This window comes from Myiozetetes cayanensis, unplaced genomic scaffold (genome assembly GCF_022539395.1).
Source record: "Myiozetetes cayanensis isolate MyiCay16 unplaced genomic scaffold, myiCay2020 scf21, whole genome shotgun sequence".
Classification (NCBI taxonomy): domain Eukaryota; kingdom Metazoa; phylum Chordata; class Aves; order Passeriformes; family Tyrannidae; genus Myiozetetes; species Myiozetetes cayanensis.
In genome coordinates this window covers 7,675,591-7,694,037 of record NW_026087423.1, presented here as the reverse complement: position 1 = coordinate 7,694,037, position 18,447 = coordinate 7,675,591, and the positions used below count along the sequence as shown (strand labels likewise).

At 46.9% G+C, this 18,447-nt stretch overlaps 1 protein-coding gene across 4 annotated transcripts in view; it reads right to left on the bottom strand.

Moving 5' to 3' along the window:
• The window catches only part of HECTD4 (HECT domain E3 ubiquitin protein ligase 4), a 68,372-nt gene extending 64,576 nt beyond the window's left edge, over positions 1 to 3,796 (bottom strand). For all 4 annotated transcript variants that reach the window (XM_050317977.1, XM_050317979.1, XM_050317978.1 and 1 more), the window contains exon 1: positions 3,494 to 3,796. In XM_050317977.1, coding sequence (XP_050173934.1) covers positions 3,494 to 3,664 — 171 coding nt within the window. In that variant the 5' untranslated portion in view covers positions 3,665 to 3,796. The remainder of the gene's footprint in view (positions 1 to 3,493) is intronic.
• Between the last annotated feature and the right edge of the window lie 14,651 nt (positions 3,797 to 18,447).

Genomic DNA, 18,447 nt, shown 5'->3' with positions numbered 1-18,447 from the left:
TGTCCAAGGCCAAGTTGGACGGAGCTTGGAGCAACCTGGGATTGTGGATGGAACTGGATGGGCTTCAAGGTCCCTTCCAACACAAATCATTCCATGGTTGATTCTGGCACACTGGCAGATTAAATCTCCCTGTCTGAAGGGACTTTTCCACCTTCAGACAAATTCTCACCCATTCCCAGGGTTCTATATCCATGAAAGATGTTTTGTTGGGAAGATTCTGGAAGTCACAGAACCACAGAATCTGCTGAGTTGGAAGGGACCATCCAGTCCAACTCCCAGCCCTGCCCAGGACACCCCAAAAATCCCCTCCTGTCCCTGAGAGCGTTGTCCAAACTCTCCTGGAGCTCTGGCAGCCTCAGGGCCGTGACCATTCCCTGGGGAGCCTGTTCAGTGCCAACCACCCTCTGGGGGAAGAACCTTCTCCTGAGATCCAACCTGACCCTGCCCTGACACGACTTCAGGCCGTTCCTGCAGTTTCCACTGTGCCACATTACAGAGCAGCTCTTCCTCCACCAAACTGTCCCTCCTGGGTGGGCAAAATGTCATGGCAACATCTCCAGCTCTGTCACAGGAGGTTGTCTCCAAGAAGCAGAAGACTTTGCACTTTGAAAGTCATTTCTCTGCATGAAAGGCTTTAAGACAAGGGTCCAAAGGCTCATGTAATCACTGACTAATCCAGGTCTCTCCAGTGGGAAACCCACACCAGGAGCAGCTGTTACATCCATATCATTACAAAATTCTAGCAAATAAAAAAAAGGGCTCCTGTTATTTGTAAATATGCTGAGACAGTCTAAGAAGTTGGTAAACAACATCACATAAAAAAACCAAACCAAAAACCTCCACACTCTTTAAAACTAAACGTACTCCTAGAATAAGTTACTTTCAGGTGAATGAGAAGGTTAATTCTCTTGTACTTACCATTCTTATATATATATGTATATAAATACATAAAATATAAATAAAAGTTGAATGGGAGTCAAAATATAAATAAAAGTTGAATGGGAGTCAAAACAACAAAATAATAAGTTTTTCATAAGCCCTTCTTGGCATAACTCCAGTACTGTAACATTTTTCCCTCTGCTTTTCTTTTTATAAATAGCCAAAACCTTTGAACAGAAGGACAAAGGAAACACATCCAAATACATTGACATTATTCCCCAATAAGCTGTGCAAAGGGATATTTAAGCAAAACAGACCAGAATGACACATCTCCACCCAAAAAAACATCCATTGGAGTATTAAAGGTTACACATTTTTAATTAAGCACTTCATGGCAGAAATTCAGGGCTCTGACCACCACTGACGAAGCCCAAGAAGTGAATTAAAGAAGTTCACTAATCAAAGCAGCAGCTGCAGCATCTCCTATCCTTGTCCAAGAGCTCATCCCAAGGGATTTCTATCTGGACCACTTTCAAAGATATTTATTACATTGCAAGGAGGAGCAGAAACAGTGCAAATGAGCTCCTGAGTGGAGCAGTCGATGGCATGGCCACACTTCAGTGAGATGTGGGCACGCATTGCCACAAAATGGCTCCTCAAAGCCACTCCAGAGCACCAAAGTAGCCCCTTATTAAAATAGCAACATTAAAAAGGGCAGAAAAAAATATGAGATGAATAATTTATATTTACAACACTTGAAATTTAATTTTTTTTAAAAAACCCTTCCCCCTTGATTTCATATAAACCAACACACAAGATGTGAGAAATAAGTCACTTGTGATCATCAGTTTAATATTCTGTGACTTAAGAACAAAGATCAAAATAAGTCAAAGTCAGCACTTATCAAAATAAGCAGTGCAGTAAAAAGTCTGATTTAATTATTTATATCAAAGTTTTGCGCCAAAAACATTCACAACAGGGAAAAAAATATCTCTGGAACAGGAAAAAGAATGTGAAGCAGTGGCATTGCTGAAAAACTGATTACAGAAGTGTCACAAAGAACAAGACACAGCAACCCCAATTCCAGTCCTATCTCCCCCAAACAATTGGGAGTTTCATAACATTCCTACACCAATAAAAAATTCTCCAGGGCTGAAGTGTTTGTCAAGTGAAGCCACGTGTCAAGTTTCAGGCTGGAACAGACTTCTGGCCTAGCTGGAGGATCTTAAAATGAGGTCTGGGTTGGTTTTTAAAGGATATCCTCCTTTATGGTGATATAACATGAATAACACGGATTTTAGACTCGGTGCTGCTTCTAGAACTATGTCATGGAATCCAAACATTTTCCTGAACACAAACTGCACTAAAAGTCAAAGTGGACTCTGATCACAAGGGAGAATCATTCCGTGTTTATACACACATGAAATAAGTCATCCACCTTAAAAGTCCCTCTCCTCCTGTTCATGTGATATTTGCCAACACCTATTTCATGGGAGCAGCTGATTTTCCCATCCCAGCTCCCAGTGTCACCTCAGACAGAGGAGAAAATGCACATTCAGCGAAAAACCTCCTCCCTCGATAAAGCTGTGGGAAGTTTTCCCCCAACACCGTAAAACTCCGCGTCAGCCGATGAACAACGATGCTCGTGGGTTCTGCTCAGCGACGCTAAAGCCTCGCTAAAAGGGTTTTTCGGCCTAAAACGCCTGTGAGCGAGCAGAGCCCGGAGATAAAGCTCCTGAAAACCGGCCCCTCTCGGCTCGCCCCGCTCAGCTCCTCTGACAAAGCCCCTGTGTCATTGGGAGCCACAGCGCCGGCGAGGAGGGCGGGGTGAAAGAGGAGAAGGGAGGCACAGAGGGAGAAGGAAAAAAAAAAAAAAAAAAAATGCAGCCTACAAAATAGATGCAACCCATAATCCGTGACATTCAGTCCTTCAGCGTCTCCTCGAAGATAAAACAGCTGCACCGCCTGCACGCAGCCAAAACCACCGGCACTTCGGGCAAGGGGAAAAAAGCTGGGAGGAAAATCCGGGCTGCCCTCCTAGGGCTCTCTAATAAATAACACTGGCAACAGCTGAATACAACAGCCAGGCACCTCAGCAGCCTCAGTGCATCTTATGGTAAAGCTGAATAATTACAAACCGTCCAAAAGTAACAGCAAAAAGATACAAAGCCTTCAACAAAAAGAATGGGCCAAAGGCCACGTTGAAATACACGAGTGCGGCTCGGAATTCCGAACCTTATGGATCCAAAACAAGGAGGGAACGCCAATACTTCACCCACCATTGACATCAGCGCCTCGCCACCCTCCAGCCCGGCTCCACTCTCGTTATTATTTGAAATAAATTAGACTGCCTTAAAACAAGCAGAATGCCTCGACAGCGGCTGGCTCCGTACCCCAGAAGGCTCGTCCTGCATCCGCATCTCCCATCCTCCATCCCGGCCCCCTATCCTCCATCCCGGCCCCCCATCCTCCCCTAGTCATCCTCCTTGCACCCCCACCCCCATCCTCCTCGCCTCAGGCCTCGCTGCCACCGTCCCCTCTCCCGAGGGCATCCTCCTCCTCCTCCTCACCCCTCACCCTGCTCCGTCCCCCCTCGGCTCAGGGGCCGCCTCACCTCCAGCTCGGTGTCTCCGGGCTCGGCCACCCCAATGATCTCGCTGGGTAGCTCGGCCAGGTCGGTGACCCGGATCAGCCCGTCGTGCAGGAAGATGGTCTCCTCCTTCACCGACAGCCACTGCGCCGAGTCGGTGGCCGCGGCCGCCGAGGCTCCCGCCGGGGACCCCATGGCGCGGAGGGCGGGGGGGCTCCGCAGGGCTGAGGCGAGGCGGGTCCCGCTACCCGCCCATGGCGGGGGCAGGGCGGGGGCAGGCGCGTCCCCAGCGGCCTGGGCGCCGGACAGCCGGGGCGCGGCGGGCAGCAGCGAGGAGCGGCGCGTTGCCACCGCGGCGGCGGCGGTGCGGGGGGCCCCGGGAGCCGCCGTGCCCGCCCCGCAGCCCCGCGTCCCGCGCCCGCCTCACACACACCGCTGACAGCGCGACGCCATGTTGGGGGCTGGGGCGGGCCCGGCGTGCACCGCGCGGCGAACAATACAGCCGGCCCTCCCCGCCGGGACACGCCCCCGGGCACCGCCCCCGCGCCCAACCCCGCCCACAGGGCACGGCCCCGCCCACAGGGCGGGTCCCGCCGCCCCGCCCGAGCCGAGGGACGGTCCCGGCAGTGCCTCACACGCACCGGGGGGAGCGGGTCACCCGCACCGCGGGACGGTCCTGGCAGTGCCTCACACGGACCGGGGGGAGCGGGTCACTCACACCGAGGGACGGTCCCGGCAGTGCCTCACACGGACCGGGGGGAGCGGGTCACACGAACGCGGGACGTTCCCGGCAGTGCCTCACACGGACCGGGGGGAGCGGGTCACCCACACCGCGGGACGGTCCTGGCAGTGCCTCACACCGACCGGGGGGAGCGGGTCACCCGCGCCGCGGGACGGTCCCGGCAGTGCCTCACAGGGACTGGGCGGAGCGGGTCACCCGCGCCGCGGGACGGTCCTCACTCACACTGCGGGGAACGCATCGCCCACACCACAGGACGGTCCCGTCAGTGCCTCACACGGAGCGGGGGGAGCGACTCACCGCACTGAGGGTGCTCCCCGAAGCGCCTCACCCGCACCGAGGGGCGCTCCCCTCAGCGCCTCGCCTCACTCGCCCCTCGCTGTCCCCTCAGCACCTCGTCCCGCTCCCCAGGGTCGCCCCCAGAGGATCTCGCCCCCTCAGGCAGTGGCCGCTCCCCTCAGCTCCCCATCTCCCGCCACCGTTTCCTCAAGCCCCGGAGATGCTCCCTCAGCGCCTCACCCCGAGGGAGGTGAGGCCACCATTCCCCTCGGGGTTTCACTCTCCAGCTTCACCCACTTGGCCAGTAAGGCCCTTCTGAATAGACCCTTTTCTCTCTTGGTCCCTCACGTTCCCCACAGGGTTGTTTCTCCCCTCCTGCATCTCTGCTCACCCTATTTTGTCTGCTCCCCCATAGAATAATCTCGCTTTCTCCTTTCCTTGTCCCTCTCTGTCACCTTCTCACAGGAATCCTGTCACCTTTTGAGCATCTTTGTCCCAAAGGACTTGTAAGCGAGCAGCAGGTATGTCCCTTAAAATCCATACCTCCAGATTTATCCGTGCAATGAGGATGCCAGAGGGTGTGAAGCAAAAGGGTTGCAACAGCACGTTATGCGTGGAAAAAAAGGGATGCAAAGGACAATTGATCCTTCTGTCTCTCAGCCTCTCATTTCAACAATGTCACATAACCTTCCCCATTTCCATCAGCCTAATTTCACCCTCGGCTGCCTCAGACCTCGACCTGAGCCTGTTCAGAGGCACAAAGTGTCACAGGCAGCTGTACCTGGATGTTCAGCAAAGTGCTGGTGAGACAAATTATGTTAATGAGAGAGATGTGATGGTAAATGTTAAATATTCTTGGTGTATAATTGCTGTGGGGATTCCCATTGCAAGTGTCTGCTTTTCATGGAACAGTGACTGTGCACAACCAGAGATGGAGCACTGTTTACCTGTTTGATCAGATTAAATTATTTAATATATTAGTGCATTATAACAAATGTGCTGTGGTACTGGAGGAAAAGCCTATTCAGAGCTGGAGTAAGATGAGCTCTACCTTCAACGTTTTAGGGAAGCAGCATTTTTTCCATGACCACTCAACACAGGACCCACGCAAAGCCTCTTTGCATCCCTGAGTCAGCAGTGTGAGCACTCACACAATTGTGCAGCTTGTTTTTGAGGCCAGTTCATTTGACACAGGGTTCAGGTAAGTTCATACAACCAGCTATTTAGAGATCTGTGTGATAGCTCAGTACACTGTATTTGGTAGGATACCCCTGCCATTCGTTTGTTGGAGTGTAGAAGAATCTCCAGGCCTGGTTTTATTATAGAAATAGATATTATGTGCCTCTGTGTCTGAGTAATTTTTAGAGAGGGAGGGTATGGAGAGCTGCTATCAAAGGTTTTTATGAGGGAGAAACTTCATGGGCATCTGTTATTTTTGGTCCAGGCACGACACAGAGAGCAAGGGCTGCAGATGGACCCTGAACCTGCTGTGGGAGCCCTGCGAGGCCTCAGAGGAGAGGGAATGCTGAGATTTGAAGATTTTATGGCAGGTGGACATGGCAGCTGAGTTGTGGCAGGTGAGATAAGCTGAAGGCTCCTTGGAAGAAGGGAGAAGCTGCCAAGGTTAGATTAGTCACAATATTTCGTGCGAGACAGCGATGGGTGTTATTGTTATTGTTTTGTTACCAGAGTGGGAGTTTTACATTGTTTTCATTCACTCACATGCGACAGGAACAGAGGAAAGAGAAACACAAAATGTTTGTACATTTCAGTGGGAGTAACGCCAAAAAACATTCCATATTTAGATTTTGTGATACTATCATGGTACTGGTTGAGTATCTTCCATAAAATCAATACAAATAGAGCTGTGAGTAAAAGGGAATGTTCCCTTCACAAGCTCACATCAGGAAGGACATCAACAGAAGGGGTTTGCAGGGTTTTACAGAGTTTGGGATGTGTCTGTCCTCCAGAGGACTTTTCCACGGGCTGAAAATTCCCTGTCTCCAGCTCTCCTATGCTCCTTCCAAGTTCTTCTGGACTGCTTTATCCCAGAGGAATATGGTTGCCACAGTAGCTCCCAGATGGAGAATCCAGGTTTGATATAGCTGTGGATTCAACCCACTGCCTGGAAATACAAAGCAAGGCCTTGTATGGGAATGAGGAGCTGACTCGGAGCCAGGAAAAGTGAGTGTAGCTCTGGATGCTTCCCCAGCAGGAGAGGCACAGAACGAGGTGCACAGCCACATTGTCACCCCACGCTGAACAGAGGGAATATTTACCATTTTATAGTTATCAATTTGCTTATCTGGAGTTCTTTCTGAATTCAATTAAAAATCAGTTATTGAATTCATGTAATGTCATAAAACTGAGAAACGTGTCCTGTCCTGCCTCAGTGCAGGCCAATAAAATAATTCCTAGTACGTGTAATTTCCTAAATTATTTTAAGTGCCTGCCATTCAGGAATTAACAGTCCAATCTATAAACTTACATAGCACGGGATGCTGATAGAGGTTTTCACATGAAATTTTCAATATTAGGGCTGTAATGGATATACAATAAACATCGTGCAGCTTGCCTGGCATCTGCTGCAGGAGATGTTGTGTAATATAATGAAAAATATATAATATTTTTGTTCTGCCTGTCACCAGCAAACGTCAGCCAGTGTAACTTCAATGTGCAGGCAGAGGGGTGCAGCAGGAACTACAAAGAAACCTTGTACTACTTTATGGGAGGCTAAAAAAACCAGGCTGGAATAACTTTGTGTCACAAATCAAGCGGGAGGGAATAAAATCTGAAAGTTGTAAACAGGCTTGTACAGAAAACCAGTCTTTTGCTTCCATTGTTTTTTATTATTTTCGTGTTTTTTGAGCAGATACTGAGCATTTCTCGAGCTGCTGTGGTCGCCTCTGCCTCTGGTGGCAGGATCCTGGGATAAGCTCCTTCCTGGGCAGGTCTCCTGTGTCCTTGTGCTTCTCTGTGCCCACATCTACCGAGATTTACCAGGACATGCTCATGGCCTGGGGGCAAAATTCAGTCCTGTGAGCTGCCCATGGAAATTCACTCTCCCTGCTTGTATTACATCCTATGGTGTAATGGGATTTAATTGTCTCACCCTCCTGTTTAATTTTACGTTAAATGATGCAGGGAACATCCTTTTCATCCTGAGACTTTGCTGGGCATCTTTCTGCTCATTTAGAAATGACACTTTCAGTATTAACGACCACTGGGACACTAAGAAATGTGTGAAGCAGAAGAAATAGGTGCTGTTTTCACGTGGGCTGCAACGACCAGATTTCCATCCCCTGAATCCTGGTACATGTTATTTAGGGAGCCCGAATGCCATCATTAATAAGGCCACCATGCTCAGAACATTGGCATTTCTTGGCACACTAACTGGGATTAAAAAATACAGTTCCTTCATTTTTTTCTCCAAGTAAAACTTAGAAAGGAGTGAAGGGGAAAAAAAACCAGTGTTTGACAGAGGAGAAGGAACAAACTAGACAGTGAAATAAAATAATTTCAAAACCACAGAAATGTATTTTTGTTGCAAAAGAAAAATATTCCCATTTTTCTCATTTAGGAGGGCAATAATTACTGAAGGATGAGTGATTTCAAGGTGGGATTGAGGGAGGAAGATCAAGTATACAAAGATATTTTTATTAAAATGAATATGGATAATTTGCTAGAGAAAACATGAGGATGAATCACTACCTTGCAAACACAGCCTTACTTAAATTGGGCAGGAAATGAATGTAAATCATGGAATCCTAATAAAAATGCTGGATTGTTTCCTTAGAGACAACCTAATGCAGTGCTCTTACCCAGCTCTAACTGCACTACCTGTGGCACACCTGGCCCATTGAGATGGAGACTCCACCTGCATCCATGGAATCATGGAATTCCACGATGGTTTGGCTTGGAAGGACCTTAAAGCTCATCCAGTGCCACCCCTGCCATGGGCAGGGACACCTTCCACAATCCCAGGCTGCTCCAAGCCCCGTCCAGCCTGGCCTTGGACACTTCCAAGGATGGAGCAGCCACAACCTCTCTGTTCCATCTCTTCCACTGTAGAATTGTCATCACAGTCAGGGAGTTTCCTAATCCACAACTGAACTTGTGTTACTGCAATTTAAGCCTTTTCATTCATTTTTCCAGGTTTTCCAGGCCTAGAGAAGAGTTTATTTCCTTCCTCTCATGTGCAGTTTTCTTCACCCATGAGAGCTGTGACCACAGTTCCTGTCCATCATCTCTGCACTAAATAATCCTTGTCTTTCAAATTTTCTCTGTAGGCCACATCCTCTGGAAGACTCATCATTCCTCTGGGATTTCCTCCAACTTGTCCACACCTCCATGCAGCTGTTGGTATTTAAATGAAGCCTCACCAATGTGAAATGTCCTGGACAGATTCCTGTCTTCCATGCAATTCTCCTGCTCGGTGTCTCCGTGTCCTCTCCACTTTCCCTGCAGCTGGAGGATATTGTTGCCTCATCCTGGGCTTGTAAATGAAATAACAACTTCAATTCTGTTTGTGGTGTTTCACGTGCACGAACAAAACAAGCTGGCATTTACCACTGCTCTCCCTAATCCCAGGTCTCATTTTCATACTCAAGTAGCCTTTCCTGAAGGGAAGGATCTAAATGCTGCCCATCAGCGAATAAGAGTGGTTGGGAGCTGAGCAGATCCCTGAGAGGTTGTCCTGAATTTCTGAATCTCAAATGTCTCAGAAGGCTCATTATTAATATCCAAAAATAGGTAGGTTTAAATACAGCTCTTCGGTGCTGTTTTAAAATTCAACCTCTCTGAAAATCGGTGCAGCAACACGAGGAAAAATAAATGAAAAAAAAAACAACACCCAACACCAACTCTGCTACAATATTCTGCTCCAGATTGTGAAGATATAAATGTAACAAGGTGGGGTTAAATAATTCATACAAATTATTACAAGGGCCACCACTTGTGTGTCTCGGGGTTTGCAATGTTAAATTCACAAGGTCTGTGACAGCCTGGCTGAGATCTGAGGGGTTTAAAATTAGTTCTGGAAAATGACTTCCAAAAATGGCAGGTTTTTGGATCGATGGGTGCTGCAAGAACAGCAGTGATTTTGAGTAGCAGCAAGGTGGGTGATGCTCAGACACAAATACAACACATCCCTTTATCAGAACACCTCTGGCTTCGTATTTACCCCCTGATTTACTTAAAGGTTTATTTGAAACTCTTGGAAAGAAAAAGTGTCATAAACTGATTTTCTCCTCGACTATGAAGAAATAATTTGAGTTTCTACATTTCAATAATTTTCTCTAATTTCCCAAGTAAATTGGTTGAAACACTAATCCTGCAAATCCACTGGTTTGAGAGCTATTCATTGATAACAAGAAAGAATTCCAGTTGCTGACACAGAACACATAGACTTTTGGGTTCTCTTCTAGGAGCATTGCCTTGTTATTCAAAAATATCTTCTGTTCCAGGGCAGACAGCTAAATTAGCTATTTTTTTTTCTTCCTATTTTGTGTCGAAAAGCAAAATTGTAAAAGCTTTAATTTTAGCAAAGTCAATGTAAGTCCCACACGGAGTCACAGCCCTGCGATACAACCTTAAATCTCGTGGGTATGAAGAGGCAAAGAGGACGTGAATCCCTTTCCAGCTCTATGGGAGGTGGGAACAGTGAATCCCAGGCTGTGCCTGATTCCCTCTCCTCCCTGGAAGGGGTTTGGCCTCAGACTTCCCGAGGGAGGACGAGGATGTTCCCACCACCCAAACCTGATGGAAATGGGAAGCACGGGAAGAGCAGCTGGAGCTGCATCTCAGAAGTGACGCTGAACGCAATTAATACCGAAATGAAAACTCCAAATACCACTTTTAACATTTGTCTCCATTCTTTTTCCAACTGAAGTTTGATTAAATGTGACTTATTCACAGGATGAGTTGATTTCAGATTCTGGTGAGTTTTCTACCAGCTGTGCATTTTCTTAAAATCTCCCACAGCATCAAAGCTCACTTGGGGATGGTCCCTATAGAGTTGCAGAAAAATGTTGTTGTGACACCTACAGGAGTTTATATTTTATTTGTCATTTATTTTTCCATATTTATATCATTATTGTCAACAGAGGAGATTTTTTAAAATTACAATACATATATCCTAGTACTGTTTAACATCCTTTTTACACCATTTTTACACCCAGTCATCCCATCAGAACCACAAATATCTAAATATTTGCATCAGGCTTCAGTATTTTCCTGCTACAGTGACAGCCTAAGCAAATTTCAAATTATTCCAATTCAGGAGCAATTCTTCCCAAATAAGGATGTTTTTCCTCTGTGACAAAGCAGAACTAATCAAAACACTGAAGCAAGTGCATCTTGGCTTTTTCATTTCTTGTTGATAAAAGTCTTGATGTGTTGCCAAAAAAATGCTTTAGGAGTATAAGAGAAATTATAAGTTTTCATAGCTTTTTTTTTGAGTACCGGAAATTTAAGCTATCTAGGAAAAGTTATAAATATTAGGCTAATTTGATTTCATTCATATAACTCAGCCTAACTCCATCACACAGTAAGGTTAGTAATATTTTGACACTGAGAGTTTAAAATACACGTAATAAATACAGTAAAATGAAATGTATGAAGAGGTAAGTGGGTGGAAAGCTGGAATTACTCTGACTGGCAAGAATTCATCTCTACTACTGATTTTTCCTCATTCCCTAGAATTCTGCAGCAGCTGGAAGAGCCACCGAAAAACAAAACCTTCCCGTGATGTTTTGCAGGCACAAAATGGAACTGCTGGAGAGCAAAACCACAAAGCACCCCCTGTGTTTGGATTTGGAAGCCAGCACCGTGTTCTGAGAAGCCCATGGGTGGCAGGGAGCACAGGGACCTTCAGGAGATGGCAAGAAGAAGGATTTTTCCAGCGTGACTCCAGCAGCCCCACTGTGTAGGTGTTACCCAGAAGGAAAGGCCCGAGGCTGCTGGTTGTGGCAAAAGGCTGGAGGTGGTTTTGTACATTTTAGATCAAGACGTGCCAACCCTGACAAAAAAATCTATTTAGTCACCTATGCTGAGCAGAAATCCTGGGAATAAACCCCCAAACTCACTGCTTGTTGTTCACCCAAAAGTGACTCACCTTTCACAGGCACGTCTCTAAGTAAGGAGAGGGTGCTAAAAAGGGGTAACTGGGGAGTCTGAAACAACAGGACAGCAAAGAAAAGAGCCAAAGTAGGATTTCAAGTGAGAATTTTAAATGAGGTGGCTTTTGAACTTTTGTCATCTTTGTCTTCTACTTGAAATTCATCAATTGGTTCCAAGACTGTGAAGTCTTAATTAGCAGGTTTGCACAGGCACTGCAGCACTAACAACCCTTTTGCTGAGGAAAGGGAGGCAGGGCAGTGAATCCCTGGCCTGAGCAACTGTTAGTCTGGGCTGATTCTCTCTGCAGTGCTGCCAGGCATTCAAAACAAACTCAAGACTGAAAGGCACTAATTGAGAGCTGAAGCCACGCCGTGCAAACTGGAGTGGTTTTTCCTTTGGGGAGAACAATTCTGCTCCCTGTGTGGTGCTGTCTTGCAGCTGGAAGTGCCCACATCTCCAAAGGTGCTCTTTCCACAGTGCCTTCCTCCCCTTCCTTTCTTTCTTGCAGCATTTCTGCTGTTCTCTCCAGTATTTCTGACGTATAATTTCCAGCCAAGAATCTGCTTTTAAAGGAAGAGTAAGAACTATTATACAGTAAAGTCACAGTGAGTGAACAATTTGATGGGGTATAAATACAAGGGAGACAAACAAAAAGGGCTCTGGAAGTCTGCTGTGGTTTTGTCAGTGAAGGGGTGCTGCTGATTGCTGTGAGAGTTCAGTCTCCTCATGCTCACTATGACTCACCTGTTTTTCCCTCTGTTCCTTACAGCCAGATGGCACAAACCGGCAAAGGCCAAATAATTCCTCATTCCACAGATTTGGGCTGGACTGGCCTGCAGGTGAAGCCAGGATGGATGAAAATGGTTTCATGCTGTTACAGGTAGGAGGATTTCTTCACTTGGAATGTTGTAGAGTTGAGTTTATGATGCTGCAGTGGAGTGGCACGTGCTTATAAAATCCTGGTCCTGGCAGGTAAAAGTCAGCCTTTTCTGGAGTGGTTTTATGTACCTTGATTTTGTGCTTTAAAAAGAACATCACTGCAGATAAACCATGAAGAACACTTAACTGCCCTTCAACTCAAATAACTCTGCAATCAATCAACAGAAGAGCCAACAGCAGTGCTGTCAGTCATCCAAAGCCACCACTGCTTGGAGGACTCCACCAGCATCACCCCTTCCATCAGATCATTCCTTCACAGACAAACAACATCAGCCCAGCCCTGCACGTGCAACATGGGGACCACACTGTGTGTGTTGTGCTCCAGCCTGCCAGGCTGTCCTCATGTGGCTGTTCATGGGGCAGGACACATTAAAAAAGCCATTTTTTAGGCTTGATTGCCCAATCTGCCCGGGTTTGGTGTGGTGGCAACTGAATGACGTGAAAAGTTGAAGCTCAGGGTGTCAGAGTGGGAAGGATGATAGAAATCCTGTATTATAAATCCCCAGGAGCAGCTGCACCGACTGGCTCGTGCTGGGACACCCTTCTCAGGTGAAATCAGCACTTATTGCAGGTAAGCCCAAGAATTTGGGATGTTCTTTATATTATTTTAATTTATATTTTTTATTCCAGCTCTTGGGCAGTTTGGGGATTAATGGGTCACCTGTGTTAGAAGACAGTTATGTGAGGATGTGAGATACTGCCTTGATGAAATCCTGTTTAATTACAAAGCATGAAAGTCTTTTTTTCCTAGAGCACTGGATTAAATAAACCACAGATTTTTGCGCACAGTGCTTTGACCAAAGCCAGGATTTGGACAAAAAAAAAAAAAAAAGCCCTCTCGAAGTTTTCTCTTGCATCAGCAGCCTTAAAATGCAGTTTCCCCCTTTCTCCCTCTGTGCCCCTGCTCTGGGCATGTGTGGGGCTTTTTTCTCTCACACAAACACAAAGCTGCAGGTTTCAAATGCCCTTTTTGCACCTTTTTTGTCAGGCCCAGGGAAGCCATGTGGATAATGTGCAACGTAGGGAAGCTTTGCCATGTGCCTCTCGTTTGAGCAAGAGTTGCTGTGGTTTCAGTTCCCTGATTCTAAAGGGGCATTTGTTCTTTTTTTGTGTGTGGTGGGTTTATTTGAAGGGACAGTTATGGTTACCCACCAATTTCTATGAAATTCCACAAAACAGATCTTGCCTTCGGCTTAGCAGGGCTTTCACACCAGGGATTGGAGTGCTGATTGTACCTGAAACACCTCCAGTGGAACGTTTTGAGGGTGCATCATTCTTTTAGGGTCTTCACATGTCCTTGCTGTGAAAATTACCCTTCCTCCCTTTGGAACCAAGGACATAATTTGGACTTATTTTTGTACATTTTAGCTTGTGTTTTACTTCCTCATGTGAAAATGGGCATTTTGAACAATAAGATACCACGTACTGAAAACCTTAATTTTAAAAACAGTGACATCCTACGTGCATCTGTCAACAGAGTGGAAAACCCTCTGCATCAGGTAGGACTGACAAAACAGATGAAGAGGAAATTGCTTCTGGTTTAGTCTCTATTTATTTTTTTTTCTATGAGATTTAGAGCCTTGGTGTGGTTCTCTGCACTCAGTGAGTTGCTTCAATGGATAAACAGATTATTTTACCTTTGTGTAATTTCTTGGTGTTCCACTGGCAGGTTTTTTTGCCTCTCCTGGGTGTCACGAGGCCGATGTGCTCAGTGGATGGGAAGTAGGAGAAGCTGGTTATTATCATCATTAAAAATAATCTGCAGGCAAAGCACTGGGAACTGCTAATTGGGCAAACTGCAGGAACACAGGATGGCACCAGACACTCTGAATCTTCGAGTTGTACAAATATAATGGACTGGATTCTGCAAAAAAACCCCCCCAGCATTAAAACTGATAAACAGGAGTGTGAAAACATTGATTTCTCCTGTCACCTGTGCCAGTCTTCAACACAGCACAGTGGTTGTATTTTTTGGTATTAAATGTTGATATGATCTCCCTAGAACAGGATTAGAATAAGGGATCAGCTCCTTCCTCAGTGTCATCAGCAAAGACCTTTTATTCTTTTATGTACTTTAAAGCATGGACGTAAATTTTATATTTGCAGGAGTTTAAAACACTCCTTGAGACTTGATATGAGGAAATGTCTCTGCTTTCTGCAGTGAGTGAGCACTGACTTCACTGAAATTAAGTTACTCGCTCAGGATCACACAGAAAAATCAATGGAGCTGAGGAAAAGATTGGATTTCTTGTATCTCAAGCACTTTTTTGACTACCATGCCCCCTCTCTCCTCATCATTATTACAACTAAGAAGTATTTATGTCTGGTATAGTGTGAACCATGGTTAGGTCACAGAAGCTGCTGGCTCTGTGTGCAATCTATCATGTGAAGTCATTTCCCAGATAAACATTGAAATAATGCTGGGGAAAGGGACAAAACTAACAACAAAAAGGCAGTCAGCTGACAAACATGGGGGGGTTTTGACTCTTCATAAGCCAGAGGGTCAATAAAAAACCCCAAACAACGAACAAACAATGAAAAACCAACTGAACAAGGCAAAGTGCTCCTGGTTGGTTGTTGGCACATGTGTCAAAGTGCACATGTAACCACTGCAGCCCCACCCTCAGGCATGACTCAGGGACACCGGCTGGCTTTGCTCAATCAGTGCCTTCCTGAGCAACACAGGAATAAGATCCTTATAAAAATAAGGCTTTAATTGCTCTAATTGCTTAAACAATGAGTTATCAAGTGCACAGTGCAGGCTGTAATGCAGCAGAACTGGAGGAATCAAATTAACAGGTACTGGGAACTTCAGATGCTGTTCCCAAAACACAACAGGAGCAGGAGCTCTTAATTCTGCACCCAGAGGATTGGTATTTATGTGACCTGTTGCTCCAGAACAAAAAGGATGGAAGAAAGTGCAGTGGAGTTTAGATGACTGTCCTGTGAAGTTCTAGACCTCAGACTAAGCTGTCCATGTGTCTGTCTCGTAACAGAGTAAGAGCTGATAAAATTGCAGGGGCTGCAAAAAAAACCCCCAGTTTTGATTTTAAACCCAGTTGATTTGAATAAGGAGAGACCAGGAAGCCCCTGCACTGAAGGATGAGAAACAAAATGTGTTGAAAGACGAATGTGCAGAGAACCTGACACAAATTCTGCCAGTAAAGTTTATTTGGATGGGGTTTCTAATGCTGAAATCATTTAAAGTGGAATGGGAATCAGCACCTGGAGAAGGGCAAAAGGAATTTGCTAGAGGGACACTGCCTAGGCCAGCTCTTCTCAGCTGCTCCTGCCTGCATTTTCTGATGCTAAAGCACAACTTCTTCCAGGGGAAGACAAAGAAGCTGTCCCCAAACTCTATTTATTCTTACTGAACTTGTGGGGAGATCCAGAGTGACTTTTTTTGCACCACTGGCAACAGTTGTGTGAAGTGTGAGGAGAGGAAGGGCAGGGATCAGGTGGAAATACGTGGAGGGAAAAAGGTTCAGCTTCTCCTTTATAGCAAGGCACTTCCTATGGCACAGGTGAACTGAGCAAGCACTGGACATCTGGGAATTTGGCATATTTGCCTCACCACCAGTCCCAAAAGGTGTGGCAGCCCTGTAAAAGCAGCTTCACACTCCAGCCATTTTCTCTTAATTCAAATTAAACCCAAGTGTGCCACACCTGAAAATACCAAAGGTAACTTTCTCTACAAACCTGGCACTGCACAGTGCTTTGTCTCGCAGATCAGCCCATTTCTCCTAAGGATCCTGGTCCCAAAGGATCCTCATTCCAGGAGCAAAGCCAGTGGCTGCCTCCCTGAGACTGTTCCCAACACAGCAGCCGGACAGAGCCAGGCTGGAGCTGCACCCACGGGGTCACTGCACAGCTCAGGGGTAAAAAGAGGTGCCTGGAGATAACAAGGCATCACATCTTATTACCAATTCCCTGGGAAAGCCAACATCCCTCTCTCTTTCCTCTCCAAAGGATGCTTTATTATAATTACATATCACTTTATTAGGCAGCTGAAGCAAAGAGCACATTTGATGCTAATGAAGTGCTGCTGTGGTTGAGTCTGTCACTATTTTTGGCCCTGCACATCTCCAGCACTTTTGATTGGGTGAGGGAGGCTTTGGATGGCTCTGGCTCCTTCTGTGGGGGCTGCACAGGCAAAAGCAATGACTCAGCGAGCCGGGACTGCAGAACTGTCTGCATGCTCGGAATGACAATGGCTGTGGGACAGGCAGAGCACACACAGGGGCTCTTCCTGTGGGGCGAGGATTTGCCAGGTAGCAGGCAGGGAAAAATCCTTCGGGCTGTTCACTTTGTTTCTGGGCCGGTCACCTGTGCAGTCCTTGTTTTTCCCGTTTTCCATCCCTCACCCTGGAGCAGCTCAGGAAGAAGGCAGATTTCACAGCACTCAAGGAAAATATTTTAGAGAGAGACACATCACAGCTGTCCACTGGCTGCCTTTCCTTATGGAAGATGGAGGTTGTGGTGTCTCCAAGCCCAAGATGCTGCTCAGCTCCGGGAAGGCAGGATTTGGTGTTCCAATTTTCCATCAGGCCTGCTCCCACATCCCTGTGTGACACCAGCATCCAGCTGGGCCCAGTGACTCAGTGCAGGGACTGACAGCAGCACAGGGATATCCCTCCCTCCCTCCCTCCCTGCAGGGTGTGTTCCTGGTCACCACAGGTGACGGGACCAGGGCGAGGGCAGCACGTGAGGCCATTGCTCCACACCAGGATCTGACTCCTATTTCCAAATCCCTTCCTGACAGCACACGGGGAGACAAAGCCTCCCCTGCCAGTAAACAAGGGGAATGGCTCCAGATATCACTTCATGTCTTCTGATACACAGATGAGGAATGTGCCAGAGTAACCAGTAATTAATGACAGAGTCATTAATGACAGAGAACACCGTTGTGTTTTTAAGCAAACCCACGGGGCTGTTTTGTTCCTGCAACGTCCCCATTCCCAGAGGGGAAGGGAATGGCTGGAGCAGGAGAACCTCCTTCAGTTTGCTCTCAGGCCACAGCTGTGTGACTGAATCTGGGTTTGCAGACCTTGCAATACCAAACTATTCTGATTCCACTGGGGCTTTTCCCACATAAGTGTTCCCACTTTCAATTTTTATTTTAACTGAGCTTTCTAAGCATTTTCCCTTGGCAGCATCAGTGAACGTACCTGAGCAGCAGCAGGGAGATGTGTGCAAGCCTTTTGTATCTTTTTAGAGTTGTTTATGTGAACAGGCCAGTCCCAGCCCTGCAGGAAAATCTCCCATCAACTTAAAAACCTCTGACTATACCCACGATCCAGCAAACCAAGTACAACATAGAAGATTTAACTCATCACAGACAAAATTACAGGGAAAAATAAAGAACACGGGGCAGAACACAACACAGAGCAACAGAAACACGCTGCCAGGCAGGCCAGGAATTCTGCACTGGGACACAGCCGGCTCGCTGCCTCCCTCTGCTGAACCTCGCTGGTACTTACGGACAGTCCCAGAGCGGTTTGCTTGGAAGGGATATTAAATATCATCCAGTCCCATCCCTTGACATGGGCAGGGACATCTTCCACTAGCCCAGGTTGCTCCAAGCCCTGTCCAACCTGGCCTGGAACACTTCCAGGGATGGGGCAGCCACAGCTTCTCTGGGCAACCTGTGCCAGGGCCTCACCACCCTCACAGGGAAGAATTTCTTCCCAGTATCCCATCTAACCCTGCCCTCTGGCAGTGGGAAGCCATTCCCCTTTATCCTGCCACTCCATCCCTTGTCCAAAGTCCCTCTCAACTCCCTTGGAGCCTCTTTAGGCACTGGAATGGGCTCTAAGGTCTCCCTGGAGCCTTCTCCTCTCCAGCTGAACACCCCCAGCTCTCCAGCCTGTTAATTATCCAGAGGAAGATGGTCTTAAGTGAC